At 51.0% G+C, this 25924-nt stretch overlaps 1 protein-coding gene across 1 annotated transcript in view; it reads left to right on the top strand.

Moving 5' to 3' along the window:
- Positions 1 to 23780: 23780 nt before the first annotated feature.
- The window catches only part of LOC147097165 (zinc finger E-box-binding homeobox 2), a 44289-nt gene continuing 42145 nt past the window's right edge, over positions 23781 to 25924 (top strand). The window contains exon 1 of the mRNA XM_085973051.1: positions 23781 to 24985. Coding sequence (XP_085829177.1) covers positions 24715 to 24985 — 271 coding nt within the window. The 5' untranslated portion in view covers positions 23781 to 24714. The remainder of the gene's footprint in view (positions 24986 to 25924) is intronic.

Below are 25924 nucleotides of genomic sequence, written 5' to 3'. Positions count from 1 at the left end.
GGAAGGCTGTGGGCGTGACTGCAATCAGGCAGGGGGCTGGGGGGGGGGGGCGCGGGTGTGGGAGGAGGTCATAGCGTCATAGAGCACAGAAAGAGGCCCTTCGGCCCATCGTGTCCGCGCCGGCCATCAAGCCCCGTCTATTCTAATCCCATTTTCCAGCACTTGGTCCCTAGCCTTGTATGCTATGGCATTTCAAGTGCTCATCTAAATGCTTCTTGAATGTTGTGAGGGTTCCTGCCTCTACCACCCTTTCAGGCAGTGAGTTCCAGATTCCAACCACCCTCTGGGTGAAAAAGTTTTTCCTCAAATCCCCTCTAAACTTCCTGCCCCTTACCTTGAAACTATGCCCCCCTGGTTATTGACCCCTCTACTAAGGGGAAAAGTTCCTTTCTATCTACCCTATCTATGCCCCTCATCATTTTGTACACCTCAATCAGGTCCCCCCTCAGCCTTCTCTGCTCCAAGGAAAACAACCCCAGCCTGTCCAGTCTCTCTTCATAGCTGAAGCGCTCCAGCCCAGGTAACATCCTGGTGAATCTCCTCTGCACCCTCTCCAATGCAATCACATCCTTCCTATAGTGTGGCGACCAGAACTGCACACAGTATTCCAGCTGTGGCCTCACCAGCGTTTTGTACAGCTCCATCATAACCTCCCTGCTCTTATATTCTATGCCTCAGCTAATGAAGACAAGTATCCTGTATAACAACAGAAAATGCTGGAAAAACTCAGCAGGTCAGGCAACATCCGTGGAGAGAAATTTGAGTTGACGTTTCAGGTTTGACCCTTCTTCAAAACTGGAGAGAAAAGGAACTAGGTCGAAGGCAGGGCTGCGATCGGACAAAAGAATAAAAGAACCAAAAGAAGTAAAAGAGATTAGAAGCTAGACGAGATGGTAATATGCTGGGATTAGGTGTAAAGTGTACTGGCAGGGCAAAAGATAGCTGCCAGGTGTGAGAGAGAAACAAAAGGAAAGGGGGGGGGGAGGAAAGGAGTGGAAAAATATAAGTAAAAATGAAATAGGGGCCGAGGTTATGATCTGAAATTGTTGAACTCGATATTGAGTATCCTGTATGCTTTCTTAACCACCTTGTCTACCTGTCCTGCTGCCTTCAGGGATCTATGTACATGCACACCAAGGTCCCTCTGATCCTCTGTCCTTCCTAGGGTCTTACCATTCATTGTGTATTCCCTTGCCTTGTTAGTCCTCCCAAAATGCATCACCTCCCAATTTTCAGGGTTAAATTCCATTTGCCACTGTTCTGCCCATCTGACCAACCCGTCTATATCATCCTGTAGCCTGAGGCTTCCCTTCTCGCTATTTATCACTCCACCAATTTTCGTGTCATCTGCGAACTTACTGATCATACCTCCTACATTCATATCTAAATCATTAATGTACACTGCAAACAGCAAAGGACTGTTGGTGTTCAGAGGGAGTTGGGTGTCCTTGTACACGAATCACAGAAAGTTAACGCATGGGTACATCAAGCAATAAGGAAGGCAAATGGTGTGTTGGCCTTTATTGCAAGGGGGTTGGGAGTATAAGAGTAAGGAAGTCTTGCTCCAATTGTACAGGGCCTTGGTGAGACCACACCTGGAGCACTGTGCACGGTTTTGGTCTCCTTATCTAAGGAAGGATGTACTTGCCTTGGAGGCGGTGCAACGAAGGTTCACTAGATTGATTCCTGGGATGAGAGGGCTGTCCTATGAGGAGAGATTGAGTAGAATGGGCTGATACTCTCTGGAGTTTAGAAGAATGAGAGGTGATCTCATTGAAACATACAAGATTCTGAGGGGGGATTGACAGGGTAGATGCTGAGAGGCTGTTTCCCCCCTGGCTGGAGAGTCTAGAACCAGGGGTCACAGTCTCAGGATAAGGGGTCGGCCATTTAGGACTGAGATGAGGAGGAATTTCTTCACTCAGAGGGTGGTGACTCTTTGGAATTCTCTGCCCCAGAGGGCTGTGGAGACTCAGTCGTTGAGTATATTCAAGACTGAGTGGAACATTAACCCAACAAGGGGCCAACACGAGTGAAACTGTACCCCAGCGTGGGGTTAACCCCAGTGGGAACCTGCCAGTGCAACTGTAGCCCAACAAACCAAAGAAAAAACCCTCACACTGATATTTATCTCTTAAGATCCTTGTGATGGGCCGAAAGCCTTGACGCCATGGCAACAAGGCTTCGGCCTACCACAGGAAGGAAGTGCTTGAGACGGGAGGGCCTTTCCTGTCCGCATCATCACCATGGTGACCTCCCGGACAAGGCCCGGTGCGAACGCAGCCCAGTGGAGATGGCTTGAAACCCTCTTCTGCTGCCGTTGAGATAATGACAGTAATAAGGAATTCGCTGACCTGCCAATCAACCACTCTCTGCAATTTAGGCCCCAAAAGACACATTCCTTTTCGGTTAAACCACTGCACACAAGAATTCGATAAACACTGCCTGCTGTTCCTTGGTTCCCAGGCTCAGGAAAGCCCGCGGAATTGCCAATGCCGGGACTCTCAGTCCGAGTAAGGGCTCAACGCCTCCAGTCTCCAGCTCGTGAATTAATCCCTCACCCCACACCCCTCCGTACAAGTCTGGGTGAAGACCCGTTAAAAGGTTGGAGATGTCAACAGCTGCATGTTGTGATTCTGGTGTGGAACCCTGCGAATGCTCTCCCCGTTAGAGAGAGAGAGAGAGCGAGAGAGAGAGAGCGAGAGAGCGAGAGAGAGAGAGAGCGAGAGAGCGAGAGAGAGACAGAGCGAGAGAGAGAGACAGAGCGAGAGAGCGAGAGAGAGACAGAGCGAGAGAGAGACAGAGCGAGAGAGAGAGACAGAGAGAGAGAGGCAGAGAGAGAGAGACAGAGAGAGAGAGCGAGACAGACCGAGAGAGAAACAGAAAGATAGACTGACTGACTTACTTTACATACTTGCATTTCTCCAGCACCTTTCACCACCTCAGGACGTCCCGAAGTGCTTCACAGCCAATTAAGTACTTTTTTTGAAGTGTGCTCACTGTTGTAATGTAGGAAACGCAACAGCCAATTTGCGCACAGCAAGCTCCCACAAACAGCAATGCGATAATGACCAGATCATCTGTTTTAGTGATGTTGGTTGAGTGATAAATATTGGCCCCAGGACACCGGGGAGAACTCCCCCTGCCCTTCTTCGCAATAGTGGCCGTGAGATCTTTTACATCCACCTGAGCGAGCAGACGGGGCCTCGCTTTAACGTCTCATCCTAAAGACGGCACCTCTGACAGTGCAGCGCTCCCTCAGTACTGCCCTCCCATAGTGCGGCGCTCCATCAGTACTGCCCTCCCATAGTGCGACGCTCCCTCAGTACTGCCCTCCGACAGCGCGGCGCTTCCTCAGTGCTGCCCCTCCGACAGTGCACCGCTCCCTCAGTACTGCCCTCCCACAGTGCGACGCTCCCTCAGTACTGCCCCTCCGACAGCGCGGCGCTTCCTCAGTACCGCCCCTCCGACAGTGCACCGCTCCCTCAGTACTGCCCTCCCACAGTGCACCGCTCCCTCAGTACTGCCCTCCCACAGTGCGACGCTCCCTCAGTACCGCCCCTCCGACAGTGCGGCGCTTCCTCAGTACTGCCCCTCCGACAGTGCACCGCTCCCTCAGTACTGCCCCTCCGACAGTGCGCCGCTCCCTCAGTACTGCCCCTCCGACAGTGCGGCGCTCCCTCAGTACCGCCCCTCCGACAGTGCGGCGCTCCCTCAGTACTGCCCCTCCGACAGTGCGGCGCTCCCTCGGTACCGCCCCTCCGACAGTGCGGCACTCCCTCAGTACTGCCCCTCCGACAGTGCGGCGCTCCCTCAGTACTGCCCCTCCGACAGTGCGGCGCTCCCTCAGTACTGCCCCTCCGACAGTGCGGCACTCCCTCTAGACTGAAGGATGGATGATTTAAGAGAGAGAGATAGACTGAAGGGTCGATGGTTTGAGAGAGAGAGATAGACTGAAGGGTCGATGGTTTGAGAGAGAGATAGACTGAAGGGTAGATCGTTTGAGAGAGAGATAGACTGAAGGGTCCATGGTTTGGGAGACAGATAGACTGAAGGGTAGATGGTTTGAGAGAGAGATAGACTGAAGGGTAGATGGTTTGAGAGAGAGAGATAGACTGAAGGGTCGATGGTTTGAGAGAGAGATAGACCGAAGGGTCGATGGTTTGAGAGATAGACTGAAGGGTCCATGGTTTGAGAGAGAGATAGACTGAAGGGTCGATGGTTTGAGAGATAGACTGAAGGGTCGATGGTTTGAGAGAGAGATAGACTGAAGGGTCGATGGTTTGAGAGAGAGATAGACTGAAGGGTCGATGGTTTGAGAGAGAGTGATAGACTGAAGGGTCGATGGTTTGAGAGAGAGATAGACTGAAGGGTCGATGGTTTGAGAGAGAGATAGACTGAAGGGTCGATGGTTTGGGAGAGAGATAGACTGAAGGGTCGATGGTTTGAGAGAGAGATAGACTGAAGGGTCGATGGTTTGAGAGAGAGATAGACTGAAGGGTCGATGGTTTGAGAGATAGACTGAAGGGTCGATGGTTTGAGAGAGAGATAGACTGAAGGGTCAATGGTTTGAGAGATAGACTGAAGGGTTGATGGTTTGAGAGAGAGAGATAGACTGAAGGGTCGATGGTTTGAGAGAGAGATAGACTGAAGGGTAGATGGTTTGAAAGAGAGAGATAGACTGAAGGGTCGATGGTTTGAGAGAGAGATAGACTGAAGGGTCGATGGTTTGAGAGATAGACTGAAGGGTCCATGGTTTGAGAGATAGATAGACTGAAGGGTCGATGGTTTGAGAGAGAGAGATAGACTGAAGGGTAGATGGTTTGAGAGAGAGATAGACTGAAGGGTCGATGGTTTGAGAGAGATAGACTGAAGGGTCGATGGTTTGAGAGATAGACTGAAGGGTCCATGGTTTGAGAGAGAGATAGACTGAAGGGTCGATGGTTTGAGAGATAGACTGAAGGGTCGATGGTTTGAGAGAGAGATAGACTGAAGGGTCGATGGTTTGAGAGAGAGATAGACTGAAGGGTAGATGGTTTGAGAGAGAGATAGACTGAAGGGTTGATGGTTTGAGAGATAGACTGAAGGGTCGATGGTTTGAGAGAGAGAGATAGACTGAAGGGTCAATGGTTTGAGAGAGAGATAGACTGAAGGGTCGATGGTTTGAGAGAGAGATAGACTGAAGGGTCGATGGTTGGAGAGAGAGAGATAGACTGAAGGGTTGATGGTTTGAGAGATAGACTGAAGGGTCGATGGTTTGAGAGAGAGATAGACTGAAGGGTCGATGGTTTGGAGATAGACTGAAGGGTCGATGGTTTAGGAGAGAGATAGACTGAAGGGTCGATGGTTTGGGAGAGAGATGACCGAGGTGTAAGGGATTGCGAAGCATTGGCTGAAATGCACAGTGCTAGAAGTGCGGTTTAGAGGCATGCGGAACGAAGTAGGAAGCTGGAGAGGCTGAGGGAGTCAACGCCAAGGGGCTGGTGCCAGGCTGTCTCGCGCTGTAGTCAGCCGCGCAGACCAGAAATGTCCCAGCCTCGATGCCCGACCGAAGCCAGGCTCGCTCGGTTAATGCCACAGTGCCTCGGAGAGTTTAATTTCAAGACGCCACTGCGGAGAGCTGGCTGACTAGTGAGAGAATAAACTTGTGACCACATGAAACGAATGAGTCGAACATTGCAAAATTTGAGTCCGCCTACACGAGGGGTGAGATCCAGATGGTGACGGCTTCCCATTTTGAACCGTAAATATGTTAATAATATACACAGAAATAACATTTTTTCAATAAGTGTTGGAGGGGGAAGAAATTGCAGGGCTATGGGGAATGAGCAAGGCGGTGAGAGACGGGCGAATCGGAGAGCTCTTTCAAAGAGGCACGATGGGACGAATGGCCTCCTTCTGTGCTGTATCGTTCGACCATTCAACGTTTAAAAAATAAAGCTCGAGGAACAGCACCTCATCTTCCGATTCGGCACTTCACAGCCTTCCGGACTCAACATCGAGTTCAACAATTTCAGATCATAACCTCGGCCCCTTATTATATTTTTGACGGAATAAAACTCACTACTCACTTGGTTCGAGTATCAAGCGAGGCTTTAATCAACTTGTTTCAAAACATGGAGGTCTAGTTGTCCTTCACTAGTTCCTGTCTTACAAAATGTCCCTCAACAAGCTGGGCCCACGCCCGAGTATTTATACTCCTTGGACGGCGCCACCAGTTGGCCGTCCAGTGTTATTTCATGAGTATTTTTTCATGGATCATAAGATTCATAACAATTTTTATATATTTTTTATCCCCACTTTTGGTTTATGTCTTTTCCTTTTTGCTCTCTCTCCCACATGGCAGCTGTCTCTCACTCTGCCAGCGCGTTTCACACTTCATCTAGAGCCATCCTTTGTTTCTTTACCTGTCCTATTACCATCTCGTCTCGCCTTGAATATGGGTGATTGGGCAGAAACATGGCAAATGCAGTATAATATGGATAAATGTGAGGTTATCCAATTTGGTGGCAAAAACAGGAAGGCAGATTATTATTTGAATGGCAATAGATTGGGAGAAGGGGAAGTGCAACGAGACCTGGGTGTCCTTGTGCACCAGTCGCTGAAGGTAAGCATGCAGGTGCAGCAGGCGGTTAAGAAGGCAAATGGTATGTTGGCCTTCGTAGCGAGAGGGTTCGAGTACAGGAACAAGGATGTCTTGCTACAGTTGTACAGGGCCTTGGTGAGACCGCACCTTGAGTATTGTGTGCAGTTTTGGTCGCCTTATCTGAGGAAGGATGTTCTTGCCATGGAAGGAGTGCAGCGAAGATTTACCAGGCTGATACCTGGGATGGCAGGAATGACGTATGAGGAGAGATTGTGTCGATTGGGCTTATAATCACTGGAGTTTAGAAGATTGAGAGGGGATCTCATCGAAACCTATAAAATTCTGTCAGGTCTGGACAGACTAGATGCAGGAAGGATGTTCCCGATGGCGGGGGGAGTCCAGAACCAGGGGTCACAGTCTAAGGATAAGGGGTAAGCCATTTAGGACTGAAATGAGGAGGAATTTCTTCACCCAGAGAGTGGTGAACCTGTGGAATTCGCTGCCACAGAGGGCGGTGGAGGCCAGTTCATTAAGTATATTCAAGAAAGAGTTGGATATATTTCTTGAGGCTAAAGGGATCAAGGGATATGGGGAGAAGGCAGGGACAGGGTACTGAATTTGGATGATCAGCCATGATCTCATTGAATGGCGGAACAGGCTCGAGGGGCCGAATGGCCTACTCCTGCTCCTATCTTCTATCTTTCTATGTTTCTATGATGTCTCTTCTTTCACCCCCTGCCCCATTCCCCAGCCCCCCAAACTGGCCTTTTTAATCTGTTTCATTTTCTGCCTTTTTTACCCCTCAGTTCTGACGAAGGGTTTCGACCCGAAACATTGACTCTGTTTCTCTCTCTCCACGGATGTTGCCTGGCCTGCTGAGTTTTTCCAGCGTTTTCTGTTGTTATCTTTTTTTTAAATTGCTGGTAAAGAATTCTCAGCTAACGTTAAGTACTTATGGAATTTAATGCAGAGAAGGGCAAAGTGATTGTGTTTTGAAAGAACGAGGAGGGGCAATATGAACTAAATGGTGCAGTTTTAAACAGGGAGACCGGTGGGTGTACGTACACAAACCTTTGAAGGTAAAAACATGTTGGCTTTATAAGCAGAATACAAAAGCTAGTAAGTTACGCTAAACCCTTTATAAATCGCTGGTTAGGTCTCAGCTGGGGTACTGTCATAGAGTCATAGAGTTATACAGCGCAGAAAGAGGCCCTTCGGCCCATCATGTCCACGCCGGCCATCAAGCCCTGTCTATTCATAGAAACATAGAAACATAGAAGATAGGAGCAGGAGTAGGCCATTCGGCCCCTCGAGCCTGCTCCGCCATTTAATGAGATCATGGCTGATCATCCAAATTCAGTGCCCTGTCCCTGCTTTCTCCCCGTACCCCTTGATCCCTTTAGCCTTAAGAAATATATCTAACTCCTTCTTGAATATATTTAATGAATTGGCCTCAACTGCCTTGTGTGGTAGAGAATTCCACAGGTTCACCACTCTCTGGGTGAAGAAATTCCTCCTCATCACTGTCCTAAATGGCTTACCCCTTATCCTTAGACTGTGACCCCTGGTTCTGGACTCCCCGACCATCGGGAACATCCTTCCTGCATCTAGTCTGTCTAGTCCTGTTAGAATTTTATGTTTCAGTGAGATCCCCTCTCATTCTTCTAAACTCCAGCGAGTATAAGCCCAATCGACCCAATCTCTCCTCATACGTCATTCCTGCCATCCCAGGTATCAGTCTGGTGAATCTTCGCTGCACTCCCTCCATGGCAAGAACATCCTTCCTCAGATAAGGCGACCAAAACTGCACACAATACTCAAGGTGTGGTCTCACCAAGGCCCTGTACAACTGCAGCAAGGCATCCTTGTTCCTGTACTCAAACCCTCTCGTTACGAAGGCCAACATACCATTTGCCTTCTTAACATTTGCCTTCTTATACAGCGCAGAAAGAGGCCCTTCAGCACATTGTGTTCGCGCCGGCCATCAAGCCCTGTCTATTCTAATCCCATTTTCCAGCACTTAGTCCCTAGCCTTGTATGCTATGGCGTTTCAAGTGCTCATCTAAATGCTTCTTGAATGTTGTGAGGGTTCCTGCCTCTACCACCCTTTCAGGCTGTGAGTTCCAGATTCCAACCACCCTCTGGGTGAAAAAGTTTTTCCTCAAATCCCCTCTAAACCTCCTGCCCCTTACCTTGAAACTATGCCCCCCTGGTTATTGACCCCTCTACTAAGGGGAAAAGTTCCTTTCTATCTACCCTATCTATTCCCCTCATAATTTTGTACACCTCAATCAGGTCCCCCCTCAGCCTTCTCTGCTCTAAGGAAAACAACCCCAGCCTGTCCAGTCTCTCTTCATAGCTGAAGCGCTCCAGCCCAGGTAATATCCTGGTGAATCTCCTCTGCACCCTCTCCAATGCAATCTCATCCTTCCTATAGTGTAGCGACCAGAATGTTCCAATTCTGGGCACCGCACTTTAGGAAGGATGTGAAGGGCCTTGGAGAGGGTGCGGAGGAGATTTACCACAATGGTTCCAGGGGATGAGGGACTTCAGTTACATGGAGAGACTGGAGAAGCTGGGGTTGTTCTCCTTAGAGCAGAGAAGGTTAAGGGGCAGATTTACCAGAATGGTTCAAGAGGATGAGGAACTTCAGTGACGTGGAGAGACTGGAGAAGCTGGGATTGTTCTCAAAGCAGAGAAGGTTAAGGGGGAGACTGACCTGAATGGTTCCAGGGGATGAGGGACTTCAGTTACGTGGAGAGGCTGGAGAAGCTGGGATTGTTCTCCTTAGAGCAGAGAAGGTTAAGGGGGAGATTGACCAGAATGGTACCAGGGGATGAGAGACTTCAGTGAGGTGGAGAGACTGGAGAAGCTGGGGTTGTTCTCCTTAGGGCAGAGAAGGTTAAGGGGGAGATTTAACAGAGGTGTTCAAAATTACGAGGGGTTTTGATCGAGTAGAGAGGGAGAAATTGTTTCCACTGGCAGGAGGGTCAGTAACCAGAGGACACAGATTTAAGATAATCGGCAAAAGAACCAGAGGGGGAGATGAGGAGAATGTTTTAACACAGCGAGTTGTTGTGATCTGGAACGCGCTGCCTGAAAGGGCGGTGGGAGCAGATTCAATAGTAACTTTCAAAAGGGGGAATTGGATCAATACTTGAAGGAGAAAAATTCACAGGGCTACGGGGGAAAGAGCAGGGGGGAGTGGGACTAATTGGAGAGCTCGTTCAAAGAGCCGGCACAGGCACGACGGGCCGAACAGCCTCCTCCTGCCTGTATCAGCCTATTCAGTCTTATTTCCGCTGGGACAGACAAGGCTGCGGGGAAACTGACTGGGAGTCGGACGATCCGAGACCGCGCGGCGGCCTTAGGGTTTGCGGGGACAGGGCTTGTCGCTGAAGATCCGGAATCACAGCAGCAAGCAGCAAGAGGTTGGGCGGAAAAGGGAGAGGGGGGTGGGGGGGAGAATGCAGAGTGTCTGACCGCATGAGTCATTCTCTCCGCTTGTTTATCGCTCACTGCTGAGGGGAGGGCAGGAGCAGTGGGGGGGGGGGGTGGGGGGGAAACAAAGGGGTGCATTTTGCATGGGGTACAATTTTCCATTCGCTGGGAGGCTATTTTGGAACATCGCATGCCTTAAGACAATAGCCCTCTGTCCGGTGACTTTCCAAGACTGTCTCTAGCGCGCTTTTATCAGGCAGACGGAGACACACACAGCTCTGTAATGCGCACACAGAAAATAATTATTGAAGACACGAGTGCTGCTGTACGTTTACAGTTTACAGATTAATGGGTAGCTTTCTGAAAGCCTTTTAATTACTTGCAGCATTCTTCTAGACACGCACACAGAATAATTCCCTATAATATACACCAGGGCTGCTATTCCCTATAATATACACCAGGGCTGCTATTCCCTATAATATACACAGGGGCTGCTATTCTCTATAATATACACAGGGGCTGCTATTCTTTATAATATACACAGGGGCTGCTATTCTTTATAATATACACAGAGGCTGCTATTCTCTATAATATACACAGGGGCTGCTATTCTCTATAATATACACAGGGGCTGCTACTCTCTATAATATACACCAGGGCTGCTATTCTCTATAATATACACAGGGGCTGCTATTCTCTATAATATACACAGGGGCTGCTATTCTCTATAATATACACAGGAGCTGCTATTCTCTATAATATACACAGGGGCTGCTATTCCCTATAATATACACAGGGGCTGCTATTCTCTATAATATACACAGGGGCTGCTATTCTTTATAATATACACAGGGGCTGCTATTCTCTATAATATACACAGGGGCTGCTATTCCCTATAATATACACAGGGGCTGCTATTCTCTATAATATACACAAGGGGCTGCTATTCTCTATAATATACACAGGGGCTGCTATTCTCTATAATATACACAAGGGCTGCTATTCCCTATAATATACACAGGGGCTGCTATTCTCTATAATATACACGGGCTGCTATTCTCTATAATATACACAGGGGCTGCTATTCTCTATAATATACACAGGGGCTGCTATTCCCTATAATATACACAAGGGCTGCTATTCTCTATAATATACACAGGGGCTGCTATTCTCTATAATATACACAGGGGCTGCTATTCTCTATATTATACACAGGGGCTGCTATTCTCTATAATATACACGGGCTGCTATTCTCTATAATATACACAGGGGCTGCTATTCTCTATAATATACACAGGGGCTGCTATTCCCTATAATATACACAGGGGCTGCTATTCTCTATAATATACACAGGGGCTGCTATTCTCTATAATATACACAGGGGCTGCTATTCTCTATAATATACACAGGGGCTGCTATTCTCTATAATATACACAGGGGCTGCTATTCTCTATAATATACACAGGGGCTGCTATTCTCTATAATATACAGAGGGGCTGCTATTCTCTATAATATACACGGGCTGCTATTCTCTATAATATACACAGGGGCTGCTATTCTCTATAATATACACAGGGGCTGCTATTCTCTATAATATACACAGGGGCTGCTATTCTCTATAATATACACCGGGGCTGCTATTCTCTATAATATACACAGGGGCTGCTATTCCCTATAATATACACAGGGGCTGCTATTCTCTATAATATACACAGGGGCTGCTATTCTCTATAATATACACAGGGGCTGCTATTCTCTATAATATACACAGGGGCTGCTATTCCCTATAATATACACAGGGGCTGCTATTCTCTATAATATACACAGGAGCTGCTATTCTCTATAATATACACCAGGGCTGCTATTCTCTATAATATACACAGAGGCTGCTATTCCCTATAATATACACAGGGGCTGCTATTCTCTATAATATACACAGGGGCTGCTATTCTCTATAATATACACAGGAGCTGCTATTCTCTGTAATATACACAGGGGCTGCTATTCTCTATAATATACACAGGGGCTGCTATTCTCTATAATATACACCGGGGCTGCTATTCTCTATAATATACACAGGGGCTGCTATTCTCTATAATATACACAGAGGCTGCTATTCTCTGTAATATACACAGGGGCTGCTATTCTCTATAATATACACAGGGGCTGCTATTCTCTATAATATACACAGGGGATGCTATTCTCTATAATATACACAGGGGCTGCTATTCTCTATATTATACACAGGGGTTGCTATCCTCTACAATATACACAGGAGCTGCTATTCTCTATAATATACACAGGAGCTGCTATTCTCTATAATATACACAGGGGCTGCTATTCTCTATAATATACACAGGGGCTGCTATTCTCTATAATATACACCAGGGCTGCTATTCTCTATAATATACACAGGGGCTGCTATTCTCTATAATATACACCAGGGCTGCTATTCTCTATAATATACACAGGGGCTGCTATCTTATTTATATATATAAATAAAAGGATCCGTCCGTCTGTCTGTCGGTGTGTCTGTGTGTGTATGTCCGCTATACACTCAAAAGTTACAGAGCGTACCTACACATATGTTATATCAAAAGAAAGCTTATAATTAGGGGAGTGTCATAGGGATATTTACTTTTTGGTCCGACAAAAATTGTTCGGACGGTATACAAAAAACGAAACCTGATGGTTGACCAATCCTACGGGGGAATCCGCTCATTAGCGTTGATTGACTTGATGGTTGACCAATCCTATGGGGTGGGCGGGGCCTAATCCTTCAAACTGCCGTTTTACAAAAAAGCCTTGGCAACGCCGGGCCCCCCAGCTAGTTCTCTATAATATACACAGGGGCTGCTATTCACTATAATATACATGGGTTGCTATTCCCTATAATATACACAGGGGCTGCTATTCTCTATAATGTACACAGGGGCTGCTATTCCCTATAATATACACAGAGGCTGCTATTCTCTATAATATACACAGGGGCTGCTATTCTCTATAATATACACAGGAGCTGCTATTCTCTATAATATACACAGGGCTTCTATTCTCTATAATATACATAGGGGCTGCTATTCCCTATAATATACACAGGGGCTGCTATTCCCTATAATATACACAGGGGCTGCTATTCCCTAAAACATACACAGGGGCTGCTATTCTCTACAATATACACGGGGCCCTGCGATCTTCATTCAACTCTTCACCATGGCCTCAAGTCACCTTAGCCTCAATCCTTCTCCCAGGGTTTGACTGGTCATCTGTGTCCTCACCAATTACTCAGGCCTCAACTCCTCACCCCAGCCTCCACTCCTCACCCCAGCCTCCACTCCTCACCCCAGCCTCAACTCTTCACCTGAGTCTTCACTCCTCACCCGAGTCTTCACTCCTCACCGGAGCCTCCACTCCTCACCCCAGCCTCCACTCCTCACCCCAGCCTCAACTCTTCACCTGAGTCTTCACTCCTCACCCGAGTCTTCACTCCTCACCGGAGCCTCCACTCCTCACCCCAGCCTCCACTCCTCACCCCAGCCTCCACTCCTCACCCCAGCCTCCACTCCTCACCCCAGCCTCCACTCCTCACCCGAGCCTCCACTCCTCACCCCAGCCTCCACTCCTCACCCCAGCCTCAACTCCTCACCCCAGCCTCAACTCCTCACCCCAGCCTCCACCCCTCACCGGAGCCTCCACTCTTCACTGAGTCTCCACTCCTCACCCAAGCCTCCACTCCTCACCCCAGCCTCAACTCCTCACCCCAGCCTCAACTCCTCACCCCAGCCTCAACTCCTCACCCCAGCCTCAACTCCTCACCCCAGTCTCAACTCCTCACCCCAGCCTCCACCCCTCACCGGAGCCTCCACTCCTTACCCGAGTCTTCACTCCTCACCCCAGCCTCCACTCCTCACCCCAGCCTCCACTCCTCACCCCAGCCTCCACTCCTCACCCCAGCCTGCACTCCTCACCCCAGCCTGCACTCCTCACCCCAGCCTCCACTCCTCACCGGAGCCTCCACTCCTCACCCGAGTCTTCACTCCTCACCCGAGTCTTCACTCCTCACCCGAGTCTTCACTCCTCACCCGAGCCTCCACTCCTCACCCGAGCCTCCACTCCTCACCCAAGTCTTCACTCCTCACCCGAGTCTTCACTCCTCACCCGAGCCTCCACTCCTCACCCGAGTCTTCACTCCTCACCCGAGTCTTCACTCCTCACCGGAGCCTCAACTCCTCACCCGAGTCTTCACTCCTCACTCAAGCCTTCACTCCTCACCTGAGCCTCCACTCCTCACTCGAGCCTCCACTCCTCACTCGAGCCTCCACTCCTCACCTGAGCCTCCACTCCTCACCCCAGCCTCCACTCCTCACTCGAGCCTCCACTCTTCACCCGAGTCTTCACTCCTCACCCGTCTTCACTCCTCACCCGAGCCTCCACTCCTCACCCGAGTCTTCACTCCTCACCCGAGCCTCCACTCCTCACCCAAGTCTTCACTCCTCACCCGAGCCTCCACTCCTCACCCGAGTCTTCACTCCTCACCCGAGTCTTCACTCCTCACCGGAGCCTCAACTCCTCACCCGAGTCTTCACTCCTCACTCAAGCCTTCACTCCTCACCTGAGCCTCCACTCCTCACTCGAGCCTCCACGCCTCACTCGAGCCTCCACTCCTCACCTGAGCCTCCACTCCTCACCCCAGCCTCCACTCCTCACTCGAGCCTCCACTCTTCACCCGAGTCTTCACTCCTCACCCGAGTCTTCACTCCTCACCCGAGCCTCCACTCCTCACCCGAGTCTTCACTCCTCACCCGAGTCTTCACTCCTCACCCGAGTCTTCACTCCTCACTCGAGCCTCCACTCCTCACTCGAGCCTCCACTCCTCACTCGAGCCTCCACTCCTCACCCGAGCCTCCACTCCTCACTTGAGCCTCCACTCCTCACTCCAGCCTCCACTCCTCACCCCAGCCTCCACTCCTCACTCCAGCCTCCACTCCTCACTCCAGCCTCCACTCCTCACCTGAGTCTTCACTCCTCACTCCAGCCTCCACTCCTCACTCCAGCCTCCACTCCTCACCCGAGTCTTCACTCCTCACCCCAGCCTCCACTCCTCACCCCAGCCTCCACTCCTCACTCCAGCCTCCACTCCTCACTCCAGCCTCCACTCCTCACCCGAGTCTTCACTCCTCACTCCAGCCTCCACTCCTCACTCCAGCCTCCACTCCTCACTCCAGCCTCCACTCCTCACTCCAGCCTCCACTCCTCACCCGAGTCTTCACTCCTCACTCCAGCCTCCACTCCTCACTCCAGCCTCCACTCCTCACCCGAGTCTTCACTCCTCACCCCAGCCTCCACTCCTCACCCCAGCCTCCACTCCTCACCCCAGCCTCCACTCCTCACCCCAGCCTCCACTCCTCGCCCCAGTCTCCACTCCTCACTCCAGCCTCCACTCCTCACTCGAACCTCCACTCCTCACCCGAGTCTCCACTCCTTAGCCCAGCCTCCACTCCTCACCCCAGCCTCCACTCCTCACTCCTCAGTCTTCACTCCTCACTCGAGCCTCCACTCTTGACCTAGGCCTTGTCGTTGGCACTTCACCCAGCTCCACCGCTGAAATATTTTGCAAGTCTGTGTGTGCGTGTGTGAGGGTTCACTATGTGTTTCTGGGCACTGAGAGATGTCTTAAAATAGCTCGGCGCACATTAGGCTGCAAGAAATCTATGTATCTAGCTGGATATCTTCATCATCACCAAAACACATAACCACACTGTTGATTAATGGAGATTTTATTTCTTCTATGCCGACCACTATTGGGTTTTATTTGCTGGCTCAATTAGGCTGACGAGTTAAAATACTCGGTGCACGTTGATATCAGTCTCTGGGATCAGCCTTTCATTATCCGCTGTCTGATATACCTGTGCAAGATCGTCCCCTCTTGTTACTGTGCTAAACATGAGATTCAATCGCTCACAGGCTCCAAATAAGTCTCCTCTCTCAACCTCATGGATAGAAAGAGAGACAGACTCGCATTTCTCCAGCCCCTTTCCCCACCTCCGGACGTCCCAAAGCGCTTCACAGCCAATGAAGTACTTTTTCTGAAGTGTGGTCGCTGTTGTAATGTGGGAAACACGGCAGCCAATCTGCGCACGGCAAGCTCCCACAAACAGCGATGTGATAAATGACAAGATCATCTGTTCTTGCCGATGTTGGTTGAGGGATAAATATTGGCCCCAGGACACCGGGGAGAACGCGCCTGGTCTGCACGAGAGGGGCGTCGGTTTAATGTCTCATCCAAAAGACGGCAGCTTCGACAGTGCGGCGCGCCCTCAGTACTGCCCCTCCGACAGTGTGGCGCTCCCTCAGTACCGCCCCTCCGACAGTGCGGCGCTCCCTCAGTACTGCCCCTCCGACAGTGCGGCGCTCCCTCAGTACTGCCCCTCCGACAGTGCGGCGCTCCCTCAGTACTGCCCCTCCGACTGAGCGGTGCACCCTCAGTACCACCCCTCCGACAGTGCGGCGCTCCCTCAGTACCGCCCCTCCGACAATGCGGCGCTCCCTCAGTACCGGCCCTCCGACAGTGCGACGCTCCCTCAGTACCGCCCCTCCGACAGTGCGGCGCTCCCTCAGTACCGCCCCTCCGACAGTGCGGCGCTCCCTCAGTACTGCCCCTCCGACAGCGCGGCGCTCCCTCAGTACCGCCCCTCCGACAGTGCGGCACTCCCTCAGTACTGCCCCTCCGACAGTGCGCCGCTCTCTCAGCACTGCCCCTCCGACAGTGCGAAGCTCCCTCAGCACTGGCATTCCGACAGTGCGGCGCTCCCTCAGTACCGCCCCTCCAACAGTGCAGCGCTCCCTCAGCACCGCCCCTCCGAAAGTGCGCCGCTCCCTCAGCACTGCCCCTCCGACAGTGCGGCACTCCCTCAGTACTGCCCCTCCGACAACGCGGTGCTCCCTCAGTACCGCCCCTCCGACAGTGCTGCGCTCCCTCAGTACTGCCCCTCCGACTGAGCGGTGCACCCTCAGTACCACCACTCCGACAGTGCGGCGCTCCCTCAGTACCGCCCCTCCGACAGTGCGGCGCTCCCTCAGTACTGCCCCTCCGACAGCGCGGCGCTCCCTCAGTACCGCCCCTCCGACAGTGCGGCACTCCCTCAGTACTGCCCCTCCGACAGCGCGGCGCTCCCTCAGTACTGCCCCTCCGACAGTACGGCTCTCCCTCAGTACCGCCCCTCCGACAATGCGGCTCTCCCTCAGTACCGCCCCTCCGACTGTGCGGCGCTCCCTCAGTACCACCCCTCCGACTGTGCGGCGCTCCCTCAGTACCACCCCTCCGACAGTGCGGCGCTACCTCAGTACGGTGAAATTGTTGCCGATAGATTTGAACGGGACTGTTCTGTTATGGGGACGGGATGGTGCGGGGGGTGGAAATTGGCAGATTTACGTCGTAACTTTCAATAAGGAAAACCAGATGGGTTCAAAGGACGGGGTGCGGGAATAGAGAGACCTCGGGGTTTGGTAAAAGTTGAGAAGGCTGTTAAAAGTATTGGGAAACAGTTGGACAGGTAACCAAAAGTTTGGTCAAAGAGCTAAATTTTAAGGAGTGTCGGATCCAACCCGTGCTGTACCTGCCCTGGGAGTGTTTGATGGGGACAGTGCAGAGGGAGCTTTACTCTGCATCTAACCCCGTGCTGTACCTGCCCTGGGAGTGTTTGATGGGACAGTGTAGAGGGAGCTTTACTCTGTATCTAACCCGTGCTGTACCTGCCCTGGGAGTGTTTGATGGGACAGTGTAGAGGAAGCTTTACTCTATATCTAACCCCGTGCTGTACCTGCCCTGGGAGTGTTTGATGGGACAGTGTAGAGGGAGCTTTACTCTTTATCTAACCCCGTGCTGCACCTGTCCTGGGAGTGTTTGATGGGACAGTGTAGAGGGAGCTTTACTCTTTATCTAACCCCGTGCTGTACCTGCCCTGGGATTGTTTGATGGGACACTGTAGAGGGAGCTTTACTCTGTATCTAACCCCGTGCTGTACCTGTCCTGGGAGCGTTTGATGGGACAGTGTAGAGGGAGCTTTACTCTGTATCTAACCCGTGCTGTACCTGCCCTGGGAGTGTTTGATGGGACAGTGTAGAGGGAGCTTTACTCTGTATCTAACCCCATGCTGTACCTGCCCTGGGAGTGTTTGATGGGGACAGTGTAGAGGGAGCTTTACTCTTTATCTAACCCCGTGCTGTACCTGCCCTGGGAGTGTTTGATGGGGACAGTGTAGAGGGAGCTTTACTCTGTATCTAACCTCGTGCTGTACCTGCCCTGGGAGTGTTTGATGGGACAGTGTAGAGGGAGCTTTACTCTGTATCTAACCCGTGCTGTACCTGCCCTGGGAGTGATTGATGGGACAGTGTAGAGGGAGCTTTACTCTGGAGCTAACCCAATCTGTACCTGCCCTGGGAGTGTTTGATGGGACAGTGCAGAGGGAGCTTTACTCTGTATCTAACCCGTGCTGTACCTGCCCTAGGCGTGTTTGATGGGGACAGTGTAGAGGGAGCTTTACTCTGTATCTAACCTGTGCTGTACCTGCCCTGGGAGTGTTTGATGGGGACAGTGCAGAGGGAGCTTTACTCTGTATCTAACCTGTGCTGTACCTGCCCTGGGAGTGTTTGATGGGACAGTGTAGCCTTTTACCCTGCCAGTACACTTTACACCTAATCACAGCCTATTACCATCTCGTCTAGCTTCTAATCTCTTTTACTTCTTTTGGTTCTTTTATTCTTTTGTCCGATCGCAGCCCTGCCTTCGATCTAGTTCCTTTTCTCTCCAGTTTTGAAGAAGGGTCAAACCCGAAACGTCAACTCAAATTTCTCTCCACGGATGTTGCCTGACTTGCTGAGTTTTTCCAGCATTTTCTGTTGTTATTTCGGATTTCCAACATCTGCAGTATTTTGCTATCGTACCAGTGTAGAGGGAGCTTTACTCTGTATCTAACCTATGCTGTACCTGCCCTGGGAGTGTTTGATGGGACAGTGTAGAGGGAGCTTTACTCTGTATCTAACCTATGCTGTACCTGCCCTGGGAGTGTTTGATGGGACAGTGCAGAGGGAGCTTTACTCTGTACCTAACCCATGCTGAACCTGCCCTGGGAGTGTTTGATGGGGACAGTGTAGAGGGAGCTTTACTCTGTATCTAACCCGTGCTGTACCTGCCCTGGGAGTGTTTGATGAGACAGTGTAGAGGGAGCTTTACTCTGTATCTAACCCCGTGCTGTACCTGCCCTGGGAGTGTTTGATGGGACAGTGTAGAGGGAGCTTTACTCTGGGTCTAACCCCGTGCTGTAACTGCCCTGGGAGTGTTTGATGGGACAGTGTAGAGGGAGCTTTACTCTGTATCTAACCCGTGCTGTACCTGCCCTGGGAGTGTTTGATGGAGACAGTGTAGAGGGAGCTTTACTCTGTATCTAACCCGTGCTGTACCTGCCCTGGGAGTGTTTGATGGAGACAGTGTAGAGGGAGCTTTACTCTGTATCTAACCCCGTGCTGTACCTGCCCTGGGAGTGTTTGATGGGGACAGTGTAGAGGGAGCTTTACTCTGTATCTAACCCCGTGCTGTACCTGCCCTGGGAGTGTTTGATGGGACAGTGTAGAGGGAGCTTTACTCTGTATCTAACACGTGCTGTACTTGCCCTGGGAGTGTTTGATGGGACAGTGCAGAGGGAGCTTTACTCTGTATCTAACCCGTGCTGTACCTGCCCTGGGAGTGATTGATGGGACAGTGTAGAGGGAGCTTTACTCTGTATCTAACCCGTGCTGTACCTGCCCCGGGAGTGTTTGATGGGGACAATGTAGAGGGAGCTTTACTCTGTATCTAACCTATGCTGTACCTGCCCTGGGTGTGTTTGATGGGACAGTGTAGAGGGAGCTTTACTCTGTATCTAACCCAATCTGTACCTGCCCTGGGAGTGTTTGATGGGACAGTGCAGAGGGAGCTTTACTCTGTATCTAACCCGTGCTGTACCTGCCCTAGGCCTGTTTGATGGGGACAGTGTAGAGGGAGCTTTACTCTGTATCTAACCTGTGCTGTACCTGCCCTGGGAGTGTTTGATGGGGACAGTGTAGAGGGAGCTTTACTCTGTATCTAACCTGTGCTGTACCTGCCCTGGGAGTGTTTGATGGGACAGTGTAGAGGGAGCTTTACTCTGTATCTAACCTATGCTGTACCTGCCCTGGGAGTGTTTGATGGGACAGTGTAGAGGGAGCTTTACTCTGTATCTAACCTATGCTGTACCTGCCCTGGGAGTGTTTGATGGGACAGTGCAGAGGGAGCTTTACTCTGTACCTAACCCATGCTGAACCTGCCCTGGGAGTGTTTGATGGGGACAGTGTAGAGGGAGCTTTACTCTGTATCTAACCCGTGCTGTACCTGCCCTGGGAGTGTTTGATGAGACAGTGTAGAGGGAGCTTTACTCTGTATCTAACCCCGTGCTGTACCTGCCCTGGGAGTGTTTGATGGGACAGTGTAGAGGGAGCTTTACTCTGTGTCTAACCCCGTGCTGTACCTGCCCTGGGAGTGTTTGATGGGACAGTGTAGAGGGAGCTTTACTCTGTATCTAACCCGTGCTGTACCTGCCCTGGGAGTGTTTGATGGAGACAGTGTAGAGGGAGCTTTACTCTGTATCTAACCCGTGCTGTACCTGCCCTGGGAGTGTTTGATGGAGACAGTGTAGAGGGAGCTTTACTCTGTATCTAACCCCGTGCTGTACCTGCCCTGGGAGTGTTTGATGGGGACAGTGTAGAGGGAGCTTTACTCTGTATCTAACCCCGTGCTGTACCTGCCCTGGGAGTGTTTGATGGGACAGTGTAGAGGGAGCTTTACTCTGTATCTAACACGTGCTGTACTTGCCCTGGGAGTGTTTGATGGGACAGTGCAGAGGGAGCTTTACTCTGTATCTAACCCCGTGCTGTACCTGCCCTGGGAGTGTTTGATGGGATAGTGTAGATGGAGCTTTTACCAGAATGGTGCCAGGGGATGAGGGATTTCAGTTACGTGGAGAGACTGGAGAAGCTGGGATTGTTCTCTTTCAAGGAAAGAGGTTAAGGGGGAGATTTAATAGAGGTATTGAAATGTATGAGGGGTTTTGATAAGAGTCGAGAGGGAGAAACTGTTTCCAGTGGCAGGAGGGTCGGTAACCAGAGGACACAGCTTGAAGATAATCGGCAAAAGAACCAGAGGGGGAGATGAGGAGAATGTTTTTAACGCAGCGAGTTGTTGTGATCTGGAACGCGCTGCCTGAAAGGGCGGTGGGAGCAGATTCAATAGTAACTTTCAAAAGGGGGAATTGGAGAAATACTAGAAGGGGAAAAATTCACAGGGCTACGGGGGAAAGAGCAGGGGGGAGTGGGACTAATTGGAGAGCTCGTTCAAAGAGCCGGCACAGGCACGATGGGCCGAATGGCCTCCTTCGGTACTATGATTCAATGATTGACAGTTCCTGTCCACGCATCACTTTACGCCCTTTGATGAGCGCGGGTAGTGCGATAGGCGGGCTCGCGGGGAGCATGTCCGAAGGGTTGCCTGATCGCAAGGGTAGAGTGGAAAACGTGCGGGCAGCGGAACAGATCCCACTGGGCTGCTCGAGTGCCGGAGATCCAGCCGGCAATCGTGTGACGAAAAGACAATCTCGGTCAAGTCTCGTCCATTAGCCACAAGGGGACGACTTTAAGTCTCTTGAGAAGACTTCTCTCTGTTCACTGGAGAGCGGTGAGGGGAGCACCTTCGCTTCTCTCACTCTCTCACTCGCAGCCTCTCAGTCTCTCCTGTCCTATTTCTTGCCGGCACTGTTGGAGGGGCGGTACTGAGGGAGCGCCGCACTGTCGGAGGGGCGGTACTGAGGGAGCGCCGCACTGTCGGAGGGGCAGTACTGAGGGAGCGCCGCACTGTCGGAGGGGCAGTACTGAGGGAGTGCCGCACTGTCGGAGGGGCGGTACTGAGGGAGCGCCGCACTGTTGGAGGGGCAGTACTGAGGGAGCGCCGCACTGTCGGAGGGTCAGTACTGAGGGAGCGCCGCACTGTCGGAGGGGCAGTACTGAGGGAGCGCCGCACTGTCGGAGGTGCCGTCATTGATCATTTATCACGTTGCTGTTTGTGGGAGCTTGCTGTGCACAAATTGGCTGCCGCGTTTCCGACATTACAACAGTGACCGCACTTCAAAACAAGCACTTCTTTGGCTGTGAAGCGCTTTGGGACGTCCTGAGTCAGTGAAAGGCACTGTCTAAATACCACTGGATAAAAGGGGCAATATGGATAGAAAAGTGGCCAAGGGTCAGAAAACAGAGAGTTGTGGTGAATGGCTGCTTTTCAGACCGAAGGGAGGTACACAGTGGCGTTCCCCAAGGCTCAGTACTGGGACCACTGCTGTTTTTGATATTAATGACTTGGACTTAAGGGTACAGGGTACAGTTTTGAAATTTACAGATGACACGAAACTTGGGAGTGGAGTGACCAGCAAGGAGGAGAGTGATAGAGTCACAGCACAGAAAGAGGCCCATCGTGTCCGCGCCGGCCATCAAGCCCCGTCTATTCTAATCCCATTTTCCAGCACTTGGTCCCTAGCCTTGTATGCTATGGCGTTTCAAGTGCTCATCTAAATGCTTCTTGAATGTTGTGAGGGTTCCTGCCTCTACCACCCTTTCAGGCAGTGAGTTCCAGATTCCAACCACCCTCTGGGTGAAAAAGTTTTTCCTCAAATCCCCTCTAAACCTCCTGACCCTTACCCTGAAACTATGCCCCCTGGTTATTGACCCCTCTACTAAGGGGAAAAGTTCCTTTCTATCTACCCTATCTATGCCCCTTATAAGTTTGTACACCTCAATCAGGTCCCCCCTCAGCCTTCTCTGCTCTAAGGAAAACAACCCCAGCCTGTCCAGTCTCTCTTCATAGCTGAAGCGCTCCATCCCAGGTAACATCCTGGTGAATCTCCTCTGCACCCTCTCCAATGCAATCACATCCTTCCTATAGTGTGGTGACCAGAACTGCACACAGTACTCCAGCTGTGGCCTAACTAGCGTTTTGTACAGCTCCATCATAACCTCCCTGCTCTTATATTCTAAGCCTCAGCTAATGAAGGCAAGTATCCCATGTGTCTTTTTAACCACCTTATCTACCTGTCTGCTGCCTTCAGGGATCTATGTACATGCACACCAAGGTCCCTCTGATCCTCTGTCCTTCCTAGGGTCCTATCATTCATTATGTATTCCCTTGCCTTGTTAGTCCTCCCAAAATGCATCACCTCACACTTTTCAGGGTTAATTCCATTTGCCACTGTTCTGCCCATCTAACCATCCCGTCTATATCGTCCTGTAGCCTGAGGCTTCCCTTCTCGTTATTTACCGCTCCACCAATTTTCGTGTCATCTGCAAACTTACTGATCCTACCTCCTACATTCATATCTAAATCATTAATCAAATTAATCAAAAATTTTAAGGGCCTTGGAGAGGGTGCGGAGGAGATTGACCAGAATGGTACCAGGGGGATGAGGGACTTCAGTGATGTGGGGAGACTGGAGAAGCTGGATTGTTCTCCTTAGAGCAGAGAAGGTTAAGGGAGATTGACCAGAATGGTACCAGGGGATGAGGACTTCAGTGACGTGGGGAGACTGGAGAAGCTGGGTTGTTCTCCTTAGAGCAGAGGAGGTTAAGGGGGAGATTGACCAGAATGGTACCAGGGGATGAGGGACTTCAGTTACGTGGAGAGACTGGAGAAGCTGGGATTGTTCTCCTTAGAGCAGAGAAGGTTAAGGGGGAGATTGACCAGAATGGTACCAGGGGATGAGGGGCTTCAGTGACGCGGAGAGACTGGAGAAGCTGGGATTGTTCTCCTTAGAGCAGAGAAGGTTAAGGGGGAGATTGACCAGAATGGTACCAGGGGATGAGGGACTTCAGTTACACGGAGAGACTGGAGAAGCTGGGGTTGTTCTCCTTGGAGCAGAGAAGGTTAAGGGGGAGATTGACCAGAATGGTACCAAGTGATGAGGGACTTCAGTTACGTGGAGAGACTGGAGAAGCTGGGATTGTTCTCCTTAGAGCAGAGAAGGTTAAGGGGGAGATTGACCAGAATGGTACCAAGTGATGAGGGACTTCAGTGACGTGGAGAGGTTGGAGAAGCTGGGGTTGTTCTCCTTAGAGCAGAGACGGTTAAGAGGGGATTTAATAGAGGCGTTCAAAATTACGAGGGGTTTTTGGACAGAGTAGAGAGGGAGAAACTGTTTCCAGTGGCAGGAGGGTCGGTAACCAGAGGACACAGATTGAAGATAATCGGCAAAAGAACCAGAGGGGGAGATGAGGAGAATGTTTTAACGCAGCGAGTTGTTGTGATCTGGAACGCGCTGCCTGAAAGGGCGGTGGGAGCAGATTCAATAGTAACTTTCAAAACGGAATTGGATAAATACTTCAAGAGGAAAAATTCACAGGGCTACGGGGGAAAGAGCAGGGAGGGGGAGTGGGACTAATTGGAGAGCTCGTTCAAAGAGCTGGCACAGGCACGATGGGCCGAATGGCCTCCTACTATGTTGTGTTATTTTATGATTCTATGATAAATACAAGATCTTGCTGGTTTCCAACTGAGAGCAAGTTCAGTCCTGCAATGTGCATCGTGTGGTTAGGATGCTGAGTCAGACCTCCCCCTCTCTCTCTCTCTCTCTGTATAAATGCATCTTGAGGTTTCACTCGTCACTCTGGCCCGAGCTCGCCTGCTTCACCGTCCTCGCCCTCTTGCTTCTACAGCAGTCGCGAGTCTCGGGGAGGCGGCCGATGGCGGCGGGCGTTCCAGCGCGGGTGCCGAGGAGCTGAAGGCCGGCGAGGGTCCCGAGAGCCCGGCGGAGGAGGGGGAGCGGGAGGGGGAGAGGGAGAGGCCCGCCGAGGAGGACGGGATGGAGGCCCGGGGCCAATCCGGGCTGCCTCCCTGCGAGCACACTGCAGGTAAACTCGAGCGGGAAGGAAGGAAGGATGGATGGATGGATGGAAGGAAGGAATAAAGGAAGGATGGATGGAAGGAAGGTTGGATGGAAGGAATGAAGGAAGGATGGATGGAAGGAAGGATGGAAGGAATAAAGGAAGGATGGATGGAAGGAAGGTTGGATGGAAGGAATAAAGGAAGGATGGATGGAAGGAAGGTTGGATGGAAGGAATGAAGGAAGGATGGATGGAAGGATGGATGGAAGGATGGAAGGAAGGATGGAAGGAAGGATGGATGGATGGAATGAAGGATGGATGGAAGGAATGAAGGAAGGATGGATGGAAGGATGGAAGGAAGGATGGAAGGAAGGAATGAAGGAAGGATGGAAGGAAGGAATGAAGAAAGGATGGAAGGAATGAAGGATGGAAGGAATGAAGGAAGGATGGAAGGAAGGAATGAAGGAAGGATGGAATGAAGGAAGGATGGAAGGATGGAAGGAAGGAATGAAGGAAGGCTGGAAGGATGGATGGAAGGAATGAAGGAAGGATGGATGGAAGGAAGGAAGGAAGGATAGAAGGAATGAAGGATGGAAGGAATGAAGGAAGGATGGAAGGAATGAAGGAAGGAAGGATGGAAGGAAGGAAGGATGGAAGGAAGGAAGGAATGAAGGAAGGATGGAAGGATGGAAGGAAGGAATGAAGGAAGGCTGGAAGGATGGATGGAAGGAATGAAGGAAGGATGGATGGAAGGAAGGAAGGAAGGATGGAAGGAATGAAGGATGGAAGGAATGAAGGAAGGATGGAAGGAATGAAGGAAGGAAGGATGGAAGGAAGGAATGAAGGAAGGATGGAAGGAAGGAAGGAATGATGGAAGGATGGAAGGAAGGAATGAAGGAAGGCTGGAAGGATGGATGGATGGAAGGAATGAAGGAAGGAAGGATGGATGGGAGGGTGGAAGGATGG

Source organism: Somniosus microcephalus, chromosome 33 (assembly GCF_052327205.1).
Source record: "Somniosus microcephalus isolate GS21.2 chromosome 33, FLI_Smic_1.0, whole genome shotgun sequence".
Lineage (NCBI taxonomy): Eukaryota > Metazoa > Chordata > Chondrichthyes > Squaliformes > Somniosidae > Somniosus > Somniosus microcephalus.
The sequence above is the reverse complement of the archived record's forward strand: the minus strand, read 5'-3'. Positions and strand labels throughout refer to the sequence as shown.